Below are 18,931 nucleotides of genomic sequence, written 5' to 3' on the forward strand. Positions count from 1 at the left end.
GTTTTCAGAAAAGTACTTGTGTCTTGGGAGAAGATATGTATGGCCAGAGTTGCTGGGGGCCAAAATGTTCGCAGCCTATCACTTTGGAATCAAGCTGCTGTGCTTACACAGCTTTAGGCCATCACTAAGAAAAAAGATTGCTTCTGGATCAAATGGGTACACTCTTACTACATAAAGCTGGCTCTATTGAAAATTGCACCATAATGCAATTTGGGTGGTGAGGAAAATATTCGATTCCAAGAATATGTTATGCAAAGTTAACTCTCGATAGGCTAATCTCTCTGCTAGGCTGCACTCAGTGGTTGCAATAGATTACTAGTGATAGGGCTACCGGTCTTCCTTTTGCTAGCTTAGTCCTTTTCTGAGAAATAAGTGGTCTGTACCTGTTTGGCTTTGTAACCGTCACTTTGGTGTCAATACAAGTGTTCGTTTACCCCCCCCCCCCCCCCCCCCCCAAAAAAAATACAAGTATAATTAGGTTGGTTTGATTTTAACTAAAAAATAAAAAATCAAACCGACTCGAATATAATTAGGTTCCTCAAAACTTTTTCATAATTTTTGTCTTCTAACGTATTATTTTAAGCTTGAACTGAGATTTTTCGAATGGTTTAATAACTTTTATAGCTCATAAATATTAGTAACTCAAATAAAGCTCAAACCAAAACCAAATCAATACTAATGCTAATAAAAAGAAATTCAATTTAACATTAGGAATGACAATGGCGTAGGATATCTGTTTTTTAGTTTTGCATTGATTTAGACAATGAAAATGTATAACTTAGTTTTACTTTTGCTCTAGTGTTTAGTCATTTAATAATACTTATTAGTCGTGCTTATTTTAGTATGACTTAGTACTTCTATATTATGTTTATTTTCATTATAGCTTATTAATTAGCAATATTTGTTTTATGTGATTTCATTAATTATTGAATATTTTAGTACAATATCGAGACTCATCTCACATTATTTTGTATTATTTTCTTGAAAAACACCTTATTTAGTTGTATCAGAACTAAATAAATATTTGGAGCGGTTACATGTTTTGTGCTATAAAGACTTTATCGACTCAACTTGTCTAGTGAAAACTAGGCAACCCAAACCAGGTCAGTAGTAGTTTGGTGAGCTTCAGTAATTCCTTTTCCCCATAATCTAGCTTAGCAACAGAAGTGGGGTTACAGCAAGAGTACAACTACTTTAACTACATTTGCATCATGCTTATTCTGCAAACAATAGCTCATTTCAATTACAATAGCTTCTAGTCATATAACAAAAGTTAGCTGAGCTAAAGAGTATACCCATCAATCAATTTGTAGTTGGGTTTCTCACCCAACGAAAATGCAATCAGTATATCAAAGTGATATCAGTCGATTGCCCATATCATGCTTTTGGTGGCCTAAGACTGAAATCTACACTACTCAATACAAGGAACAGGGGAAGAAAACCTCAAATAACTAGAATAATAGGTTAAAACAAAGCGACATAGCTCCAATTTGGAGAATTCTTTACAGAACAAATTCTTTTTGTCCAAATATAAGACCTAAAATCTGATCAACTGGTGCAACATAGCTTCTCTCAACCACGGACACTTTTATGAGATACATCCATTTCTTTTTTGGTGGGGGGCAGGATGGGAAGACTGGTTAGGATGCGATAAAAAGAAAAGGGCTCTGTTTGATTTACATAATAAGTATTTACAAAGGCGTGGTAAATTTTCAAAAAGAACAAATGTATGAACCATATAATACCTCTAGCATAAGCAAATGAATGTCCAAGAAAAGCAGCAAGACATTTTCTCTCTACATGGTTGATGAACAAGAGAGCATGATCTAGACGCACCACCTCACTCAGTTCATTTGAACTGAGTCTACAATACGGACAGTTTTGAAACAATACGCTGGTCAATTTTGCTGGTAGCAGCATCCCGGATGACGGGTAGAACTCTAATAATAATGTGCTACCAGTCTTGAAGCCACTCTGGAGTGTTAAGCTCCTCCAAGTCACAAATAGGGGATTGTAGGGAAGCTATGTTCTCATCACCATGGTTTTCCATGCGTTGACTTATACGAGAGAGAATCTCTGCAGGAACAGGACTTCGATGATCTGCTACAGCTTTCCAATCAACACCAAAGAACCAGGGATGACTTTTGAGAGAGTCAGCACCTTGGCTTCCGAGTCTCAGCTTTTCATCAACTTGAAGTAACTGGCACCAAATTTATGTCAAGATACACGGAAAGATACCAAGAAATTGGAGAATTTGTATAATAGAAAGATAAAGAACAGTAATGCATTTCTAAGTCAAATATAGTATCAGCCATTTTTCCAATTCCAATCCTCTATGTGTTAAGCAATCAACTCCTTAGACTTGGTGATACCTTGGTAATGAGATCAACAGCTTCTTGGCTGAACGTATGGGGAAGTGTCAACTGTCCTTTAGCAATCCTTGCAAATGTAAGCTCACTCTCTCTCCGTGATCCAAATGGCATTTCACCTTGTAGCATGAAGTAGATCAAGGTCCCCAACGCCCACCTGCCAATCTCAACCAGCAAATGTCAGTCAAGACCACAAATTGGAGAAATAGCTTTTGCCACAACAGAAGCACTTATGACATTCTGAGAAAACTATATGTAGTTGAAGACTCGAAGAAACATGATATCTATACAAAGTTGCTTGATGAGAAAAGAAGTGTGTTCAGTGAAACAACTCAAAGATGTGATAGTCAATGCAAGTGGTTAGAAGTTATCTTTTTACTAGAGGAGGGGTTTGGTGTTTTTTTTTTTTTTTGGGGGGGGGGGGGTGGGGTGGGGGTGGGGGGGGGAGGGGGGGGGGAGCACTAGGAAATTTGATTTCACTCTTCAAGGAGAAAGACACAGAGGGGAAGTAGGAGAACTCAAGTAGGTGCCTTACAAGTCACTCATCATTGTCTTCCAGTTTACTCAATTTGCAGTGGCTTCTCCCTTCACCAACTGACCAACCTGAGAATTTGTTCCTTCAAGGGTTTTAAGAATTAAGTTACATTACTTCTGTATGTTTATACACCTTCATCATTTTGAAGCTTTTGGATTTTTTTCTAAATGATTTTCACCATGAAAGAGCAATCTACCGAACTTCATTATCTCCTCATCCCAAACCCCCAAAAAAAAAAACAAGAGAAGACCAGACAGGACTGGCTGCAAGTTTGCCTTCCAAAAACTGCTCTAACTTGAGTGAATAATCTCTCTCGTGAACAAGTAATATTCATTAGATTGAGAACAATTCAACAGGCAATGATGATCCCATTGTGCATGTCTTCAGGGTACAGGTCGGTGACTGTAAAGCTAAACTCATACCTCATGACCATGAGGTCATGGGTAAAATATTATTTGCTCCCTTGATGTATCACAAAATATATACACATGGACGCAGAACCACTCATTACGTTAAAACAAAATGATAGATTCACATTTGTAATCTTACAGTCAGAAGAGACGGACACTTATTCATTTCAAGATTCACAACTTCCAGATGATCGTCATCCTCTTAAAATAATTGCCAAAGCATGATAACCATACACATCTTTTAACGTTAATCAATCAGACTAAGTATCTCATGTTGCAGTAATTTATGCATCATTAACCTATAATAATTATTTCAAACTTCAAGATATTCCAAGGGTAAGAGGGCTAAATGGCTGCTGATGCTCATTAGTGATGCTTGCGTCACATTATAATAGTCACCGAATCACTTGGATAACCAACTTTATTTTAGACATCACAAAGGCAGAATATCACATGCATCTTTGTTAAAGTTCTCTAAAGCATTTGCATAATTAGGGCAATTTCAAAACTTTGAACAAATTGCTCTCCATTGCACTTCTCCTCTGTTAAACTAGGTTTCCTCGGAATAGATCCAAGATAACCAATTCTTCATCTCCATAATTGCGATCTTTAATTACCGGATTAACTTATTCCATAGTCATATGTGGTATTTGAATTTTTTTTAGCCGATATGAGTAGCATTTTACCAGTCAGCAGCAAAGCCATGGCCTTTTCCTTGGACTATTTCTGGAGCTAGAGAATCCGCCATCCCGCATATAGTAAATGTCCTCTCATCCAACTCAGAAGAAATCTTCTTAGCAAATCTGAATTCCGCTAGCTACAGAAAATCAATAGAGGAATATCATTATTGAAATAAGTACTTACCCAGCAACATACTCTTCAGGTTCGTTCTTAGAGAAAAAATCCAAATGGTCCCTAAAGTACAGTGGTAGGTTTATCTTGGTCCTTAATACATACCACTAAATATAAATCGTCCCCTAAGTGGCTAAGTATGTAAAACTGATAGAAAGCCTCTAAAACTGACGGAAAATCTCTAATGGAGAAGTGCAAGCATTTAACTGAGCAACAGTAAAAATAAAATAAGCAAACAAACCAGTCTTCTTCTCCAATTGGCCTGACTCAACCAAAAAGTGGGACAAGCAAAAGGACCTTAGCTTCATAGAACCTGAGTGAAGTTTATCTGGTTTATCACTAAAGTAAATTTCTTCAGTAGGTTACAAAACTAAACTAAACATAGTGTTTATCTTTCCTGGTATATAGAACGAGCCTGTACAATTTTCTCGCCTGCAAACTGTTTGGTGATATTGTTTCTTGATTGGCAGTGTAATAAGTTCGAGGAGGATCAAGTGGGCCGGGCTGTTGCGGTCCTGGACCCGTCCCGGTTAGCCCGTCTGAATTCCGGTCCTGTATAAAAGATTTTTTTTTTTTTTTAAATCTGGCCAAAATAGCCGTTTCTCCAACAGCCCTTTTGCAGAAATAGGCATCGGAAACGGATGGAACAACCCCCCCCCCCCCCCCCCCACCCACCACAAAACAACCAGAATACCCCTAAGTTTAAAAAATTACACGTTAGCCTTAATTCTCAACTATAAATACTCCTCATTTTTCACAAATCTTCCTACTGTCTCTCTTCTCTCTCTAAAATTGCTATTGAGTATTGAACTATTTTATTTGCCACCAATTATTTGGAAATTGGGAGTGAATTTGGCAACTAGCTTGGGGATTGAGCAAGTTTCAACTATCAACCTCAATTATACGCTGGCATTTGGTACACTCCTTCCATCTCGAAGAGCACAGACACTCGTTTGCAGGGTACAACTTAAAGATTGCAGTCTTATTTAGAGATTGGATCGAAGTGGAAAGAAGAAACTTTGGCCACCCAGAGGTTAATGATGAAGACTAACACAAATAATGAGATCCTATCAACAGGTGGCGACGGCGAATGCGACGAATTTGACAAAAAATATTCCAATTTCAACGGAAGAAGTCTCAAGAAATTATAGCACAATTGGAAAGAGTCTTTAAAGTTATGTAATTTTATTTTTAATGCAAATTTACTATGTAATTTGCAACTTTTGAACTTAGAAAACAATGTTGCAAATTAGAAATTGTATTAAAAATTAAAAAGTTCAAATATTTATTAAATAAAATTTAGCCTTGGAATTATTTTTCACTCTTGTTCAGATATTCAAGTGTTTATACACAATTTTTTTAAGAAAAAAATTCCCCCAGATCCCCCTTCCCTTCCCTTCCTGACCCGTCCCATCACGTCCCGATATAACCCGGCCCACCATGCACCAGGATGTGGGCCGCTGTGGTACCCCTTCCTAGTCCCCCCAACCCCTCCCGCCCCGGCCCATCATACCTAATCCCCCCTTTTTCCCCTATCATGTCCCGACCAGATTCCCCCTTACCTGTCCTGTCCCATCCCATCCCATCCCATCCTATCCCACCTAACAGCCCTACTCTGCACGTATTCCATAAGATTCCCTCGTATATGGTTCCAAAAGGGAGTTCAAGAGACAAGCAGAGGTATTACAGCTACAGAATGGACCGGCTATGGCGGTGGGCTAGTAAGAGGTCCTATTGGGGCTCTCATTGTTATTATTTCTTAGCTGCAAATCACTAATCTCACCAACTCATACTTTTTCTTTAGATGCTCCTCACTATTCTAGCACAACCGTAGCTTAACTAAATACGCCAGTATGTCATTGATCTTCCTCCATTGGATCCTTTATGTATACATTGGCATAATCCATTGTTAGCTGTAAAACACAAGTATTTCCCAGGCAACACCATTGTTGGAGAAGAAGACTTGGTTTCTTTTATTTATTTTGTTTTTTTACTTTAGATCTGTTACCCACTTGCTTTTTCCTGTTAATTGCAGGGTTTTAAACTGACTTGGACTGAGGTTGTCCACTTTATATATATATATATATATATATATATATATATAGGTATATATATAGGACATTATATTCACAAGTATAAATCAAAGAACAAAATAAATCTATCACTATACACTAGGGACCATTTGGATTTTGCACCCTTTGTTTCATGAACTAGTTAGGCAGGTATTATATGTCGAAGTTATGTGGTACAACATCGAATAACAACGCATGGATCATTAGCGATGAGTAATACATTGTTTTGCAATGAAAAAAATACGTGGATTCTCGTGCAAAGATTGTAGCACCAAAGTCAAGATTTATCTTTATCCTAGTATTGATAATTTCAAATATTTCTTGCTCAATATTAAATCCCTAATAAAACAAGACAAAATTCTCTGTATGTTGTGCAAGTATTAGTAATACGTAATTTATACAGAAAAGGAAACATTATATTCGTAATGCAAAGTTTTATATTGGAAACCAAACGCCAGATTAATAATACAGAGATTTAAAAAGGACAACCCGGTGCATGAAGCATCCCACGTTCACGCAGGGTCCGGGAAGGACCGCACCCCAAGGAGGTGTAATGGAGGCAGCCTACCCTGATGCAAGCATCAAAGGTTGATCCCACAGCTCGAACCCCTGACCTATAGGTACACGGAAATGCTCGAATCAGTGGTTGATTCCACGGACTGAACCCGTGACCTATAGGTACACGGAAAGGCTCCCCTTCAATAATGTGGAGATCTAGATTGGTATCAATTTTCATATACCGAAAACCATACAAGCCTTGATCGTAATAGAACCTTGTCATTTATAGAGGTCCACATAAGAAGAACTCTAAAGGTAATACACTACAAGAGCAACAGAAATATTTACCTGAATATGGCCGGTCTTGTCTAACATTAATACATCAGGAGAAACACCTCTATAGAGTATACCATTCTGCTAATCAAAGGCAAAAGAAAAGAGTTAAATTTTGAAATTACCATGTGCTTATAATAACTAGGACCAGGAGTCAACTTACATTGTGCAAGTCTTCCAGAGCAATGACAACTGATGCAGCACAGAAACATGCTGACTCCTCATCAAGGGGGTTGTGAAGTATTGCTACCACAGAGCAAGCCAGGCATGTGTCCAGAAGTATGCCGGCATGAGTTTCATCAGCACAAGTACACAAAACTCGAGGTATTGAAGCTACTGTATTCATTTGCGTCAATAGATTCTTCTCTTTCAATACTTGTACTTCTTTCCCAAGCTTTTTAATTTTCTGCTTTGAAAACCTCTTTAAGCTAAGCAGTTTATCTGTAGAAAGACGAGAAAATTGTTCATTCCTTTACTGAACACAATCATCAAGAATCTAGTACGTCCAAACTGTTTCTAATAGGTATTACTGGTCAGACACAAAGTAAAACCAAGAGAGAGAAGGCCCACAAAGGACTGCTTTCTGCATATATCAGCATTAAAAACAAAGAGTACTAATGAGGCCATAACAAAACAACACATGAAGTGCCGAAAAACAACCTGAGTCTCTCAGACGCACAAGGCCAATCTCACTGCAGTCTGTTGAATATAAACAAGTCTGCCACTCCTGGACAAATAGCTAATATATTCAAACATCTGTCCAATAACAGGTTTCTGAAATACGTTAGGAAGAATTACAAAGAACCCCTCACCAAGTCAGAAAGCTGCAAACTTGCAAGCATCGAAGTGTCAAGGCTTTGGACGGATTCTGAAGAGAAAATTGTTTGATGGCCCTTTGCCCTATATAAATGTTAGCAGAATTTTTTTTTATCATGGATATGAAGAAAAAGTAAAGACTGCAATCACTTTACATCATACATCTATCAGACCCCAAATGTAAAACAAAGAATATAGACGCCTTTTTTCTTTTGCTTCGGTAACTTCTTTTTTGCTAGGTTTTTGACATACTTGAGATCATCCTGTGAGAGCTTTGCCAAAGGACCCACAACTGAATCAAACTTCTCCTTAGTTAAGATAGCGCATACCACATCACCCACAGCTATGACACTCAAAGAGGCAATGTGTTCCCCGAGAAGTGTCCATTCCCCAAAGTAGCTCCCTTCACTCTTTTCAACTGTTACGCCTTTTTTGTTCTGTATATCATCCTGCTTTAGGTTTTCACACATGAGACTTGATGCATTTTCAAATTTTACTAAATCCATGTCAAATGTAATTTTTACAACCCCTTTCTGGATAATGTATAGGCCCAAAGGTTCCTGTTTCTGCGAATAAATCCAAAGCATGTGTCAGAGAAAGTTGCAAGCACAAGGCAGTTGTCATAAAGAATAATTATCATTTTAAATGGAACAAAGTGTAAGCGGGGAAGGGAAGAAATTTGAAATTGGTACCTCATTTACAATTGTCTGTCCATCAGAAAAGGGAACTTCTGAAACCAAATCTGCAATATGACTTAGTTGTAAAATTGTCAATCTTGACAGAAGATCTATAGACCGCAGAAGCTTCAAAGAAGACAAATTAGAAAACTCTGACATAAGAATTCCTCTAAAATCTTCTCTTTTTAGTTCCCACAAAATTCCACTGGTGACAGCACGAACAGAAGCTTGGAGTGGTTTATTGTACCTGTGACAAAACTGAATTCAACGCAAAACATAGATAGCACCAAAATAATTCTACAGACGATCCAAAGGGCAGAGAGATTAATTAACTGTAACTAATAAACCAGTACTATGGTGTTGCAATATTTACGAGCCACACAGAAAAGATATAACAACCAAATAGGTAACTCAGGTGATAGGACACAACACCTCATTTGAAGAAGAGAAGGGACATATTACCATTGCTGCTTCAGATTGTGAGAGAGGATACAAAAGGAACTAAGAAAACTAGTATATCGGTGCAAAGCTCCAGCATAACATAGCTTTCAAGGTACCACATTATTGTTTCAGTAGCATAAAGCTTTATCTTGGAGCAAAAAAACTAGAGGGAATAGATAACTGTTCTGCAAATAGAAGCACTAGCTCGGTATTTCACTTTCCCCTCAAATAAAGAATTCATATTTGAATTGTAATGAATTCCAATGGAAAGAACAGATATCTTACATCAGAGCCAGCTCCCCGAAGGATGACAGCTTATCAGCCGTGTAGTGCTGAAGAACCCTAGGAACTTCTCCGTTTTTCTCATCCTGGCATTTGTAATTCAAAGTTGAAGACTTCAAATTAGATCTGACTTAAATTAATTGGGACAAAATGATGAATCTGATAATTTTCAGATTTGGCCAGAGACTATGGTGAACCACACACAATTAGTTTGATGACATTTAAACAAAATCAAGCAAAAAACCAACTCCCACCTGTATTGCTAAGACCTCAAATTCCCCACTTCCAATGACATAGAAAGAGTCACATTCTCCACCCTGCAATTCATTGATCATCTGGTACTACTGAGAATTCTCAGAATGTAAGAATTTAGTGCACAAGCAATTTTAAGTCTATATCACGTGTTTCTTCCTCAAACATGAAATACAAATAATTTTTTTTTTTCGAAAATGTAACATCATGAAATACAAATACAGAAATACTTGTGATCCTCTAAGACAAATAATACAGGACAACTTATTAAAAAATTATGCACTTGGTCTTGGAGCTTCTTTAACAATATTATAATGCTGGATCAACGCTCTGTCACAAAGATTTACCTGTTTGACTACAATGTCTCCAGCTTCAACCTCAACTCTTTGCATACAATCCAACAAAACTTGAGCCTGAGAATCTGTAAGCTTTCTAAAAAGAAAATGATCATGCAAAACCCGTTCAATCTGTGCCTGTGAAGCAGAGATAATGAATTTTCTTTTCAACCATTAAACAGATAACAATTGAGGAAGTGGGTTATAACATTCTTTCTTTTCCAGAACAGATTATCAAATGGAAATAGATGAAGAAAGAAGGTTACTTCTTCTTCCCATGTCTTTCTATGGGCTGGAGATGGGGGGACCCATATCTGCCCATTCTCTACGGAACTCTCAATAGCACGCAGTCGTGCCCGTGATATATCTTGCCTGGCACGTTGAATCCTAGAATTCCAGTTCATAACTGATGGAGATTCTGATCCTGATAATTCTACAACCTGAGGCAATGGTGGTCGCAGAAATACATCGGAACTTGTTGATTGACCAACCGCAACCTGACAATAAAATAAATGTAACAAGTGAACAATTAAATTACAGGAGTATAAAATAATTCCAAAACAGAGAACATCAAAGCCAAGAAAACATCTTACATTAGTCAATCCATTTACTTGTACAACTATCACGGTAATATCATCTGTGCGAGTTTCATACTGTAGCCAAAGACGGTATGACTCAGCAACAATTGCAGCACAGGCATCACGTGGATCCTTATACTTTGCAGCCTACAAGGTCATTAAGAGAATTTGGATTATTAACAGGCAAAACGCGAAAATAAACAGAGTAGACGCCGTGCTTGCAGCATGTTGGCATTCCCATCCCAACTGATCTGACTTGTTGAGTAGAAAACACGCAAATATTAGAGACAGAGAAAACATACATGAGAGCAAACTGGTGTTACACACCCATGAAAATTCACTGACATAAAGAATTAAGTTAAAACCCCAAAAAAACAACATCATGAACTACTATGCCCAGAAACTTTAACAGAAGAACAATATCAAAAAATGATGATTAATAAGCCTACAAGTGTTTAACTAAAATTGTCAGCTTTGTCAACTGGTAACAGATTTTATAGACAACAGTACAAAGATTGTACTGCTAGAGCAAAATGCATCCGCAGATTGAAAAAAGAAGAGATCCCCCTACACAAATACTTACAAGGATTCTACAATGCCAAATATGGATTCACAATCATTTACAGGGTTGTTTTTACACATAAAATTGTCAGTTGAGGAGAAAAGGTTATGAAATTGCATCATATTGCAGGTAGTATGACATTAAATAGCTAAGAGCCCATATACTCTCAATCAATAAAACAAGTGAATTGGACACATGCTTATTTTCTCTTAGGAAGAAACTCCTGTCTTCACATGAATTGTCATCTTCAAGGTTCAGATGAGATTAACGAGATCACTTGCAAGTTGAAGCAAAAATTGACACCTCAATTGAGGACCACAAAGACCCCTTAGTCATTAATAACTAAGTTAATCAAGATAGAACCTCTAATGTACCAAGAATTGGTTTGGTATTAGAAAGTATAGACATAGGATGTGCATCCACTGGTATGACCTAGTGGTCAATGAAGTGGGTAGGGAACCATGAGGTCTCGAGTTCAAATCCCAGCTTGGTGGATAGAGTTACCAAGTATGGTCGAGGTGCGTGTGAGTTGGCCCATATGCGCTTATAAAAATAAAACAGGGCCTCAAAGGCTGAATAAAGCCTCTGGGATCCAAAAGATCTCTCTTAAGAAAATTACCTTAGCAGTTTTTTGGTTTAAAGCATTATTAAATCTTTGTTAGTTCGATGGCACAAACAACTGCTTCTGGACCACTTTTAAGTTAAATCTATATCTTTCCTTCAGCAACAGCGCAGCGGTAGTATCCCCATATATGTATAATACTAATATCTACAACATTCCTTTTTGTTAAGGTGAAGTTTTATATTTATGTATCAGCAGCAAGAGTATGCTAATATAGACCACTGAGCACATCAAAAGTAGCTCTCACAGATTGTGAAGAGAGCTAATAAAATCAACTGCGCCTTCTACTTCATCACGCTAATGACGTTTTCCATGTTACTCCAAAAAGAAAGTAAAGAAATACATAGCAATATCTACATAATTAAGTAACCAATTCCTGTTCTGCAGACTTTTGCACAGATTAAGGTAATGCGTAGCTTCTCCTGCTTTACCAGAAATTTTCCTCTAATAAATGCTATTCCTACTAAAAATGACCTCATTGCTTATGATCACATTACATCTAGTGTTGTCAAAGGAGAAATGTCTAGAAAAGTAGCAGCTTTGCTGCCGTTTTAAGTGCAAAACTAAAACGCGAGCTTTAGTGAAGAAATATAAAGTAATGCAACAGAAAATAAGTATAAACAAACAGCAATTATAGGGACAAAGAATTGTAAAACTATGATAACATTAAAATTGTGACATTAAGTTTATATACCTTGTATGATTTATTCAGATGAAAAGATGCAGCTTCTAATTCGATTTTTTTTTATAATCGAGAAATCCATTATTTACAGTTTCAAAACTCGGTGGATAATAGGCCCTCCTCTATCCTTCTCCACTTGTATGTTAGTCTAGGTTCACCAGAAGAATTTAACCTAGTGATGTGTGTCTACCACACACACAACATTGTATATTTAACTTAAACCAAAACCCTGGGGCAGCTTTTAGTTCCAATTTAATGACTAGATTCTTATATTGTATAATTCTCTAGTCCGAATCAACTAACATGTCTATTTAACAATTTATGAACATTTCACACATCAATTAGCGAGCTATATCTATTGAATATTGATGTCTCTTCAAGATAGAGATTGTGGTGATGAGTGGTGCACCAGTGAACCAATGTACCAATGTAATCCAAGATGAAAAGCAGGAAAAAAAGCGTTGAAGTCTACTGGAGCTTTAAGCACAAAGCACAAATAAACCGTGAACTTCAATGTAGAAAGTCACAATTGAAGGAATGATAAAGAATATATATGCAGTTCGAGAAAATAATAACTATAAACCCCAAAACAAGCAATAAGCCAATAATATAGACAAAAGATTGAAAAAACTACAATTAAGTGAAAGATTTATTGTTTAGTTCCACTATGTTCAAGACAAAGTCCATGAACGATGAGGTGCTCGCCTTAGTGCCTTGGTGCCTACACTGAACAGCCGCTTAATAACGTATTTTGCATATAAACTATGGGCTTAAGCGTGCCTTGGGCGAGACTTGACAACAATGTTAATGAGCCTTTAGCAGATAGCAACACTAATTACATCATCTTTTTCTGTCTAAGTTTAGCTTTTCCTCCAACTCCATATTTTCAAGACTAGGACCTCCTTTGGTCATTGTTGAATTGCAAGATTGGGTCTCTTCCTACTACCTATCTTGGCCTACCTTCAAGTAGTGGATATTTGCAAATCTTCATCATCTTGGTTGGTGGTTCATCCTTTAGGCCATGTTGTGGTGGTTGCTGGTTTCCAATCTATCTTTTACCTTTCTCAAAAATGCCTATCTCTTGTACAATTTCATCCATCTTAATATTTAACAATCAGAACTTGTTTCCACTTGTTTTGGAGTCATTCTTTGCTTTTTTGAACAAGTAGTTATTTGTTAGTTTAGAATCTCATCTTATGTTTGCTTCAAGAACTTAATCGTGGTAAATTGGTTCTTGCCAACTCAAAAAATCACATCAATTTGACATGTATCCTTTGTTTGCACCAACAAGAAATTAAATATCAATTGATCAATCAATTACGTCTCAATTGGATCAAGAAATTACAATATCAATCAATCAATTACGTCTCAATTGAATCAAGAAATTACAATATCAATCAATCAATTATGTCTCAATTGGATATATAAATTACAATATAAGGCCTGAAATGATCAGTAAGTAGCGTGAATGTTCCAGAGCTATATTTTAATTTCTCTATCCTCGGGAAAGTGTATCAAGCTATTGAGCCATACGATGAAAGTTTGGGAGAGAGTGGTGGAAGCGAGGATGAGGAAGTTAGTTCTATTTCGGAGAACCAGTTCGGATTCATGCCGGGGCGTTCGACTACAGAAGCCATTCACCTGGTGAGGAGGTTGGTGGAGCAGTATAGGGGTAATAAGACAGACTTGCACATGGTGTTTGTCGACCTTGAGAAGGCTTACGACAAAGTCCCAAGAGAGGTGCTGTGGAGATGTCTGGAAGCTAGAGGTGTTCCTGTAGCATACATTAGAGCGATTAAGGACATGTATGATGGAGCCAAAACCCGGGTAAGGACGGTTGGAGGTGACTCGGAACACTTTCCAGTCACGATGGGCCTGCACCAGGGGTCCGCGCTTAGCCCGTTTCTGTTTGTTGTGGCTATGGACGCTCTGACAAGCCACATTCAAGGAGAGGTACCGTGGTGCATGTTGTTTGCAGATAACATTGTGCTTATTGACGAGTCGCGGAGCGGTGTTAACGCGAGACTGGAGGTTTGGCGACAAACTCTGGAGTCGAAGGGTTTCAAGTTGAGCAGGACTAAGACAGAGTACTTAGAGTGCAAGTTCAGTAATGGGAGTCAAGTAGAGGATGAGGACATGCAGCTGGATACTCGGGTCATCCCGAAGAAAGAAAGTTTCAAGTACCTGGGGTCGATCATCCAAGGGACTGGCGAGATTGACGACGATATCACACATTGTATTGGAGCGGGATGGATGAAATGGAAGCTCGCATCGGGGGTGTTGTGTGATAAAAAGGTGCCGCCTATTCTAAAGGGGAAGTTCTACAAAGCGGTGGTTAGACCGGCTATGTAGTATGGGACAGAATGCTGGCCAGTTAAGAAAGCGCATGTTCAGAAGATGAAGGTAGCTGAGATGTGGATGCTGAAATGGATGTGCGGGCATACCAGGAGAGATAGGATTCGGAATGAAATGATTCGGGATAAGGTGGGTGTGGCCCCTGTGGTGGATAAGATGCGGGAAGGGAGGTTGAGGTGGTTCGGCCACGTGCAGCGGAGATGCGCTGATGCGCCAGTGAGGAGGTGTAAGAGGATGGCTGTGGTGGGCCTGAACAAAGGGAGGGGTAGGCCAAAGAAGGCCTGGGGAGAGGTGATTCGGTAGGACATGGCGTTACTCCAGCTTACCGAGGACATGACCGGTGATAGGAGGGGGTGGAGGTCGAGTATCAGGGTAGAGGGCTAGTGGGGGGCCGCGAGGTTTCCTTTCTCGTATTAGGAGTATTTTAATCCTGCTTCTATGTGTTGGTCTTGTCTATCTTTGTTATTTTTATCATGACTTCGTAGCTCTTGCTATTTCTCATTTTCACATGGTTTTGATTTGCTTGTCCGTATCTGACTCTTTTCCCTTGTTTCCCTTGTTTTCCTTGTTTTCTTCTGAGCCGAGGGTCTTTCGGAAACAGCCTCCCTACCTTCCAAGGTGGGGGTAAGGTCTGCGTACACTTTACCCTCCCCAGACCTCACGTTGTGGGATCCAACTGGGTATGTTGTTGTTGTTATCCTCGGGAAAGTAGTTCAAGAGGATGTTACCCAAAAGTGAAAATGAGTCACACTGCTTTTATTCTTTTGGACTGAAAATCTATTAAAAATATGCGCAGCATAGTCTCAAAAGCGCTCTATAATTTTGTCTTTCACTAGCATCCTAAACTAATCAATAGGACTCAGTTGGTTTCCCCCAACACTGATCTTTTTCCCCCAACACTGATCTTATGTAGAGTTGAAATGCGCACACAACTAAGAGATTAATTTAACTTTTACATGATAGTAGTGGATGTAAAAGACACCATTGCAGTAATTGTGGAGTCAGGTGCACAAAGTATATTTATGAATTAACGTATATATTTCATCAAATTGCAAATGTCCCAAAAAGAAAAGGTGTTCCATTACAAGGAAAATGTGAGTACTTTATGGTAAGCTATTTGCTTTCGTCACATATTTCCTTTTGTCCTGTATTATTCCAAAATAGGTTGGGGAATTAATGTGTATAGAGGTGTAGATGAGCTAGCATTTTGTGGATAGACAGCAAAAGATAGTTTCGCAAAGAGAAAAACACAGTTTTCTTTCCATATTATGGGTGTAAAAACTGGTAAGTCTGCACATTTCCTGAACAGCAATTACGACATGACCAGATAATCACACATGTCAAGCAAAAGTCTGAACCACTTTATTTATCAGTAGCAGATAACAGAATAATTTTAAATTGTTGATTAAATAGAATCTACAGAACTAGGAAGTAGACAGAGAAAGAAGAATTTATTACCATGTCCACCACAGTTTGGCTGGAAAGAAACTCAAATACCCCATCACTGGCGATCACAAAGAACGGATGATCTGAGGTGAGCTTGAAAACAACAATTTCAGGATTTGCAACAACACCAATTGTCTCAGCAACAGAATCACCTATACTTCTTGTAAAAGCCGTACCAGGATACATTCCATTTTGTACCCACAACCTTGGAGGATCACCGTCATCCCCTTCTTCAGTGTCCCAACATTGTACATCTGGATTCTTCAATCCTTCAATCTGATCCAGTGTAAGAACTCTTGCTCCACACATTTTAACCCGCTCAACCTCATCAGGCCTAAATGGTGTTTGGTCGATCGAAAGGTCAACAGCCACAACTTCGTTACCCCGTCTCTCGGCTATAACAGCTCTTGAATCACCGCTGTTAGCAACATAAAGTGTCGTACCTCGTACGAGTATAGTTATTGCAGTTGTTCCGCTCATGCTATCATCTATAGCATCAGCATGCAACTGCGTATTGGTCATCAAGAATGCCGCATGACATGCCTCGACAGCATCTAAATGAAATTTACTGTTCCTAAGCAAATTTTCACAAAGTTTCTTTTTCGCGAACTGCGAGCATTGAGCTCCATACTCTCCATGGCCATCAAAAACACCAAAGAAATGATCATCTGGACTTGTTCCAAATGGAGTGTGAATGCAAAAACTATCTTGATTAGCTTTATCAAGGGCATCAGGATAGTACCCTCTTTGAGATAAAAACGAACATTGTAGTTCATAATTCCCTGATGGAACTTTTACAATGCGCGAACCATCCGGTGGTAAAAATTGCGCAGAGACTCTTGACAGTCTGGTTATACCAATTTCATTGTCCCTAGATAGACTTAATTGATTTATTTGATCTCTAATTTCTCCATCTTCCCCATCTGATGAAGCAGGTGAAAATACAGGAATTTCAGCAGCTTTCACATTTTCAGGTTCTTTAACATCTACATTTCTTGGTGCACAAATCTCCCCAATGCAAGAAGCTCTTGAATAAACACAACCCATAACTATAATGAGACAACCCCACACCCCAAAACTACCAAATGATTCATCACCAATTTTTTCCCTCAAATAACCCAACAAAATTTCAGAAAAAAGCCCCTTCTCCTAACTTCCACAAATATTAGCAGCACCTTGTCAATGCAGTATTAAAGTTGTATCTGAAAAATAGAAAAAAACAGTGTCAGACCTCGGTGATATCTCATCCAAATATACCAAAAATTTAACAACAACAAACCCAGTGTATTCCCGGGGTCTGGGGAGGATAGAGCGTACACAGACCTTACCCCTACTTGAGAAGGTAGAGATGCTGTTTCCTCATACCCTCCGCTCAAAGAACGATGAAAAAGAAGGCAGTAGCAACACTCAGAAATAACAGCAGGATAATACAATAATCGAGGCCAAAGAAATAACACGCAGAAATAGAAATCTAAATATAGCAAAATTCAACCTCCCCAAAAGGATTCATAAAGAAAAGAAAAGAAACCCAAGATTACAATTCATAAAAACATAAAAATCCAGTAAAATTAACCATTGGTATGAAGTTATCGATCAAGATTACAGATAAGCATAATTTAAAGATTGAAAAAAGAGAAAAGAAAAAAACCTTTTTTTAGGAAATTTGTGTCTCAATGCGTCTACTGTTCCCTCCAATCCAATTTCTAGTAAGAATCAGAGTGGAGTAGTTTATTTTGTTAAATTAAAATGTAAATACTGCAAAACTAGATGAAAAGTAGTAGTAGTATAAATTGCAAGTCTCTTGATAATATTAAAATGTTCAGTAGGGAGCAGTATAGTTAAAGCTATAAATCAAAGTTTAAATCTCTAGTCTGGAAGAAAAAGATGTACTCAATCAATTTCAATTTGTTTGAACTTATTTTTTTTTTTAATTTGTATCAAAATGAATGATTTCATAATATGAAAATAAATTCACTTTATGAATGATTTACTGCCACATAAATTTTTAAAGCTTATTTTGAATCACAAATTTTAAAAATCTTTCTATTTTTTAAATATCGTGCCCAATTAAATAAGTTCATATAAATTAAAACGAAAGGAATAAATACTATTTTGAGAGAGACGAGAGTAATTGAAGGAAGATGAAAAGAACATACTATACTTGAGCAACAATTATAAATTTTGTATTTATAAATGGAATTGGGTTTCATTGAACACTGATAGTAGCAAAAACTTGTGTGTCCAATCATGTATTTTGGAGCAGAGAGAGACAGAGATTGTCTGTGTGTGCGCGCGTTAAAGGCTTGAAGGTAGAGAGAAGCAAACAGTGTGTGTGGGGGGTGGAAGGAGGGCCTTGGCCTGTATCTCTTTTTTTCTCTTCATGTCACATCCCACGCACTTTGTTTTACACGCGCCTTTTTCTGTGGTTGTTTCCTTTCCCTACCAATAATTGCGTGGGCCAAACTTTGGTTGAAGTTCCGTTTATGTTTCTGGATGAAACCAACACAGTTTTTTTTTTTTTTTTTTTTCATTTTAAGAAAGTACTAATTACTACTATCTAAATGGATTCCAAAAGCTTTTTGATGAAACAATTAAGGGAGCAGAGAATACATAATCACCCCCGAAATATGACCTTTTTTTTTTTTCAGGGAGACACCTGTATTTTGCAGGTTCTATTGCTTTATTAATAATTTTAAACTGATATAATTATCTCTTTTTAAGAATCTGGCATAGAGTGAGGCAAATGAAATGTATTTTTCTATTTTTCTTGTTGTTTAATTTTTTTTTTCTTCTTCTTCACAAATCGGTCGTCAT

At 37.8% G+C, this 18,931-nt stretch overlaps 1 protein-coding gene across 9 annotated transcripts; it reads right to left on the minus strand.

Moving 5' to 3' along the window:
* Positions 1-1,419: 1,419 nt before the first annotated feature.
* On the minus strand, positions 1,420-18,591 carry LOC132641084 (protein phosphatase 2C and cyclic nucleotide-binding/kinase domain-containing protein). Of its 9 annotated transcripts, XM_060357966.1 has the most exons (17): positions 18,274-18,591; positions 17,766-17,820; positions 16,130-17,319; positions 10,466-10,597; positions 10,139-10,369; positions 9,885-10,010; positions 9,540-9,602; positions 9,289-9,371; positions 8,578-8,809; positions 8,138-8,451; positions 7,882-7,969; positions 7,730-7,796; positions 7,233-7,510; positions 7,085-7,153; positions 4,001-4,131; positions 2,373-2,526; positions 1,420-2,200 (listed from the first exon to the last, which is right to left on the minus strand). In XM_060357966.1, exons 3-17 carry the CDS (start codon positions 17,162-17,164, stop codon positions 1,955-1,957), a joined length of 3,249 nt encoding a protein of 1,082 aa, XP_060213949.1. In that variant the 5' UTR covers positions 17,165-17,319; positions 17,766-17,820; positions 18,274-18,591; the 3' UTR covers positions 1,420-1,954. The 9 variants fall into 9 exon arrangements, 7 of the variants coding, with proteins under 7 accessions (XP_060213949.1, XP_060213951.1, XP_060213948.1 ...); XM_060357968.1 differs by lacking the exon at positions 17,766-17,820 and having other exon boundaries at positions 18,279-18,591; XM_060357965.1 differs by lacking the exon at positions 17,766-17,820 and having other exon boundaries at positions 18,274-18,590.
* Positions 18,592-18,931: the final 340 nt, after the last annotated feature.

This window comes from Lycium barbarum, chromosome 5, assembly GCF_019175385.1.
Source record: "Lycium barbarum isolate Lr01 chromosome 5, ASM1917538v2, whole genome shotgun sequence".
Taxonomy (NCBI): Eukaryota; Viridiplantae; Streptophyta; class Magnoliopsida; order Solanales; family Solanaceae; genus Lycium; species Lycium barbarum.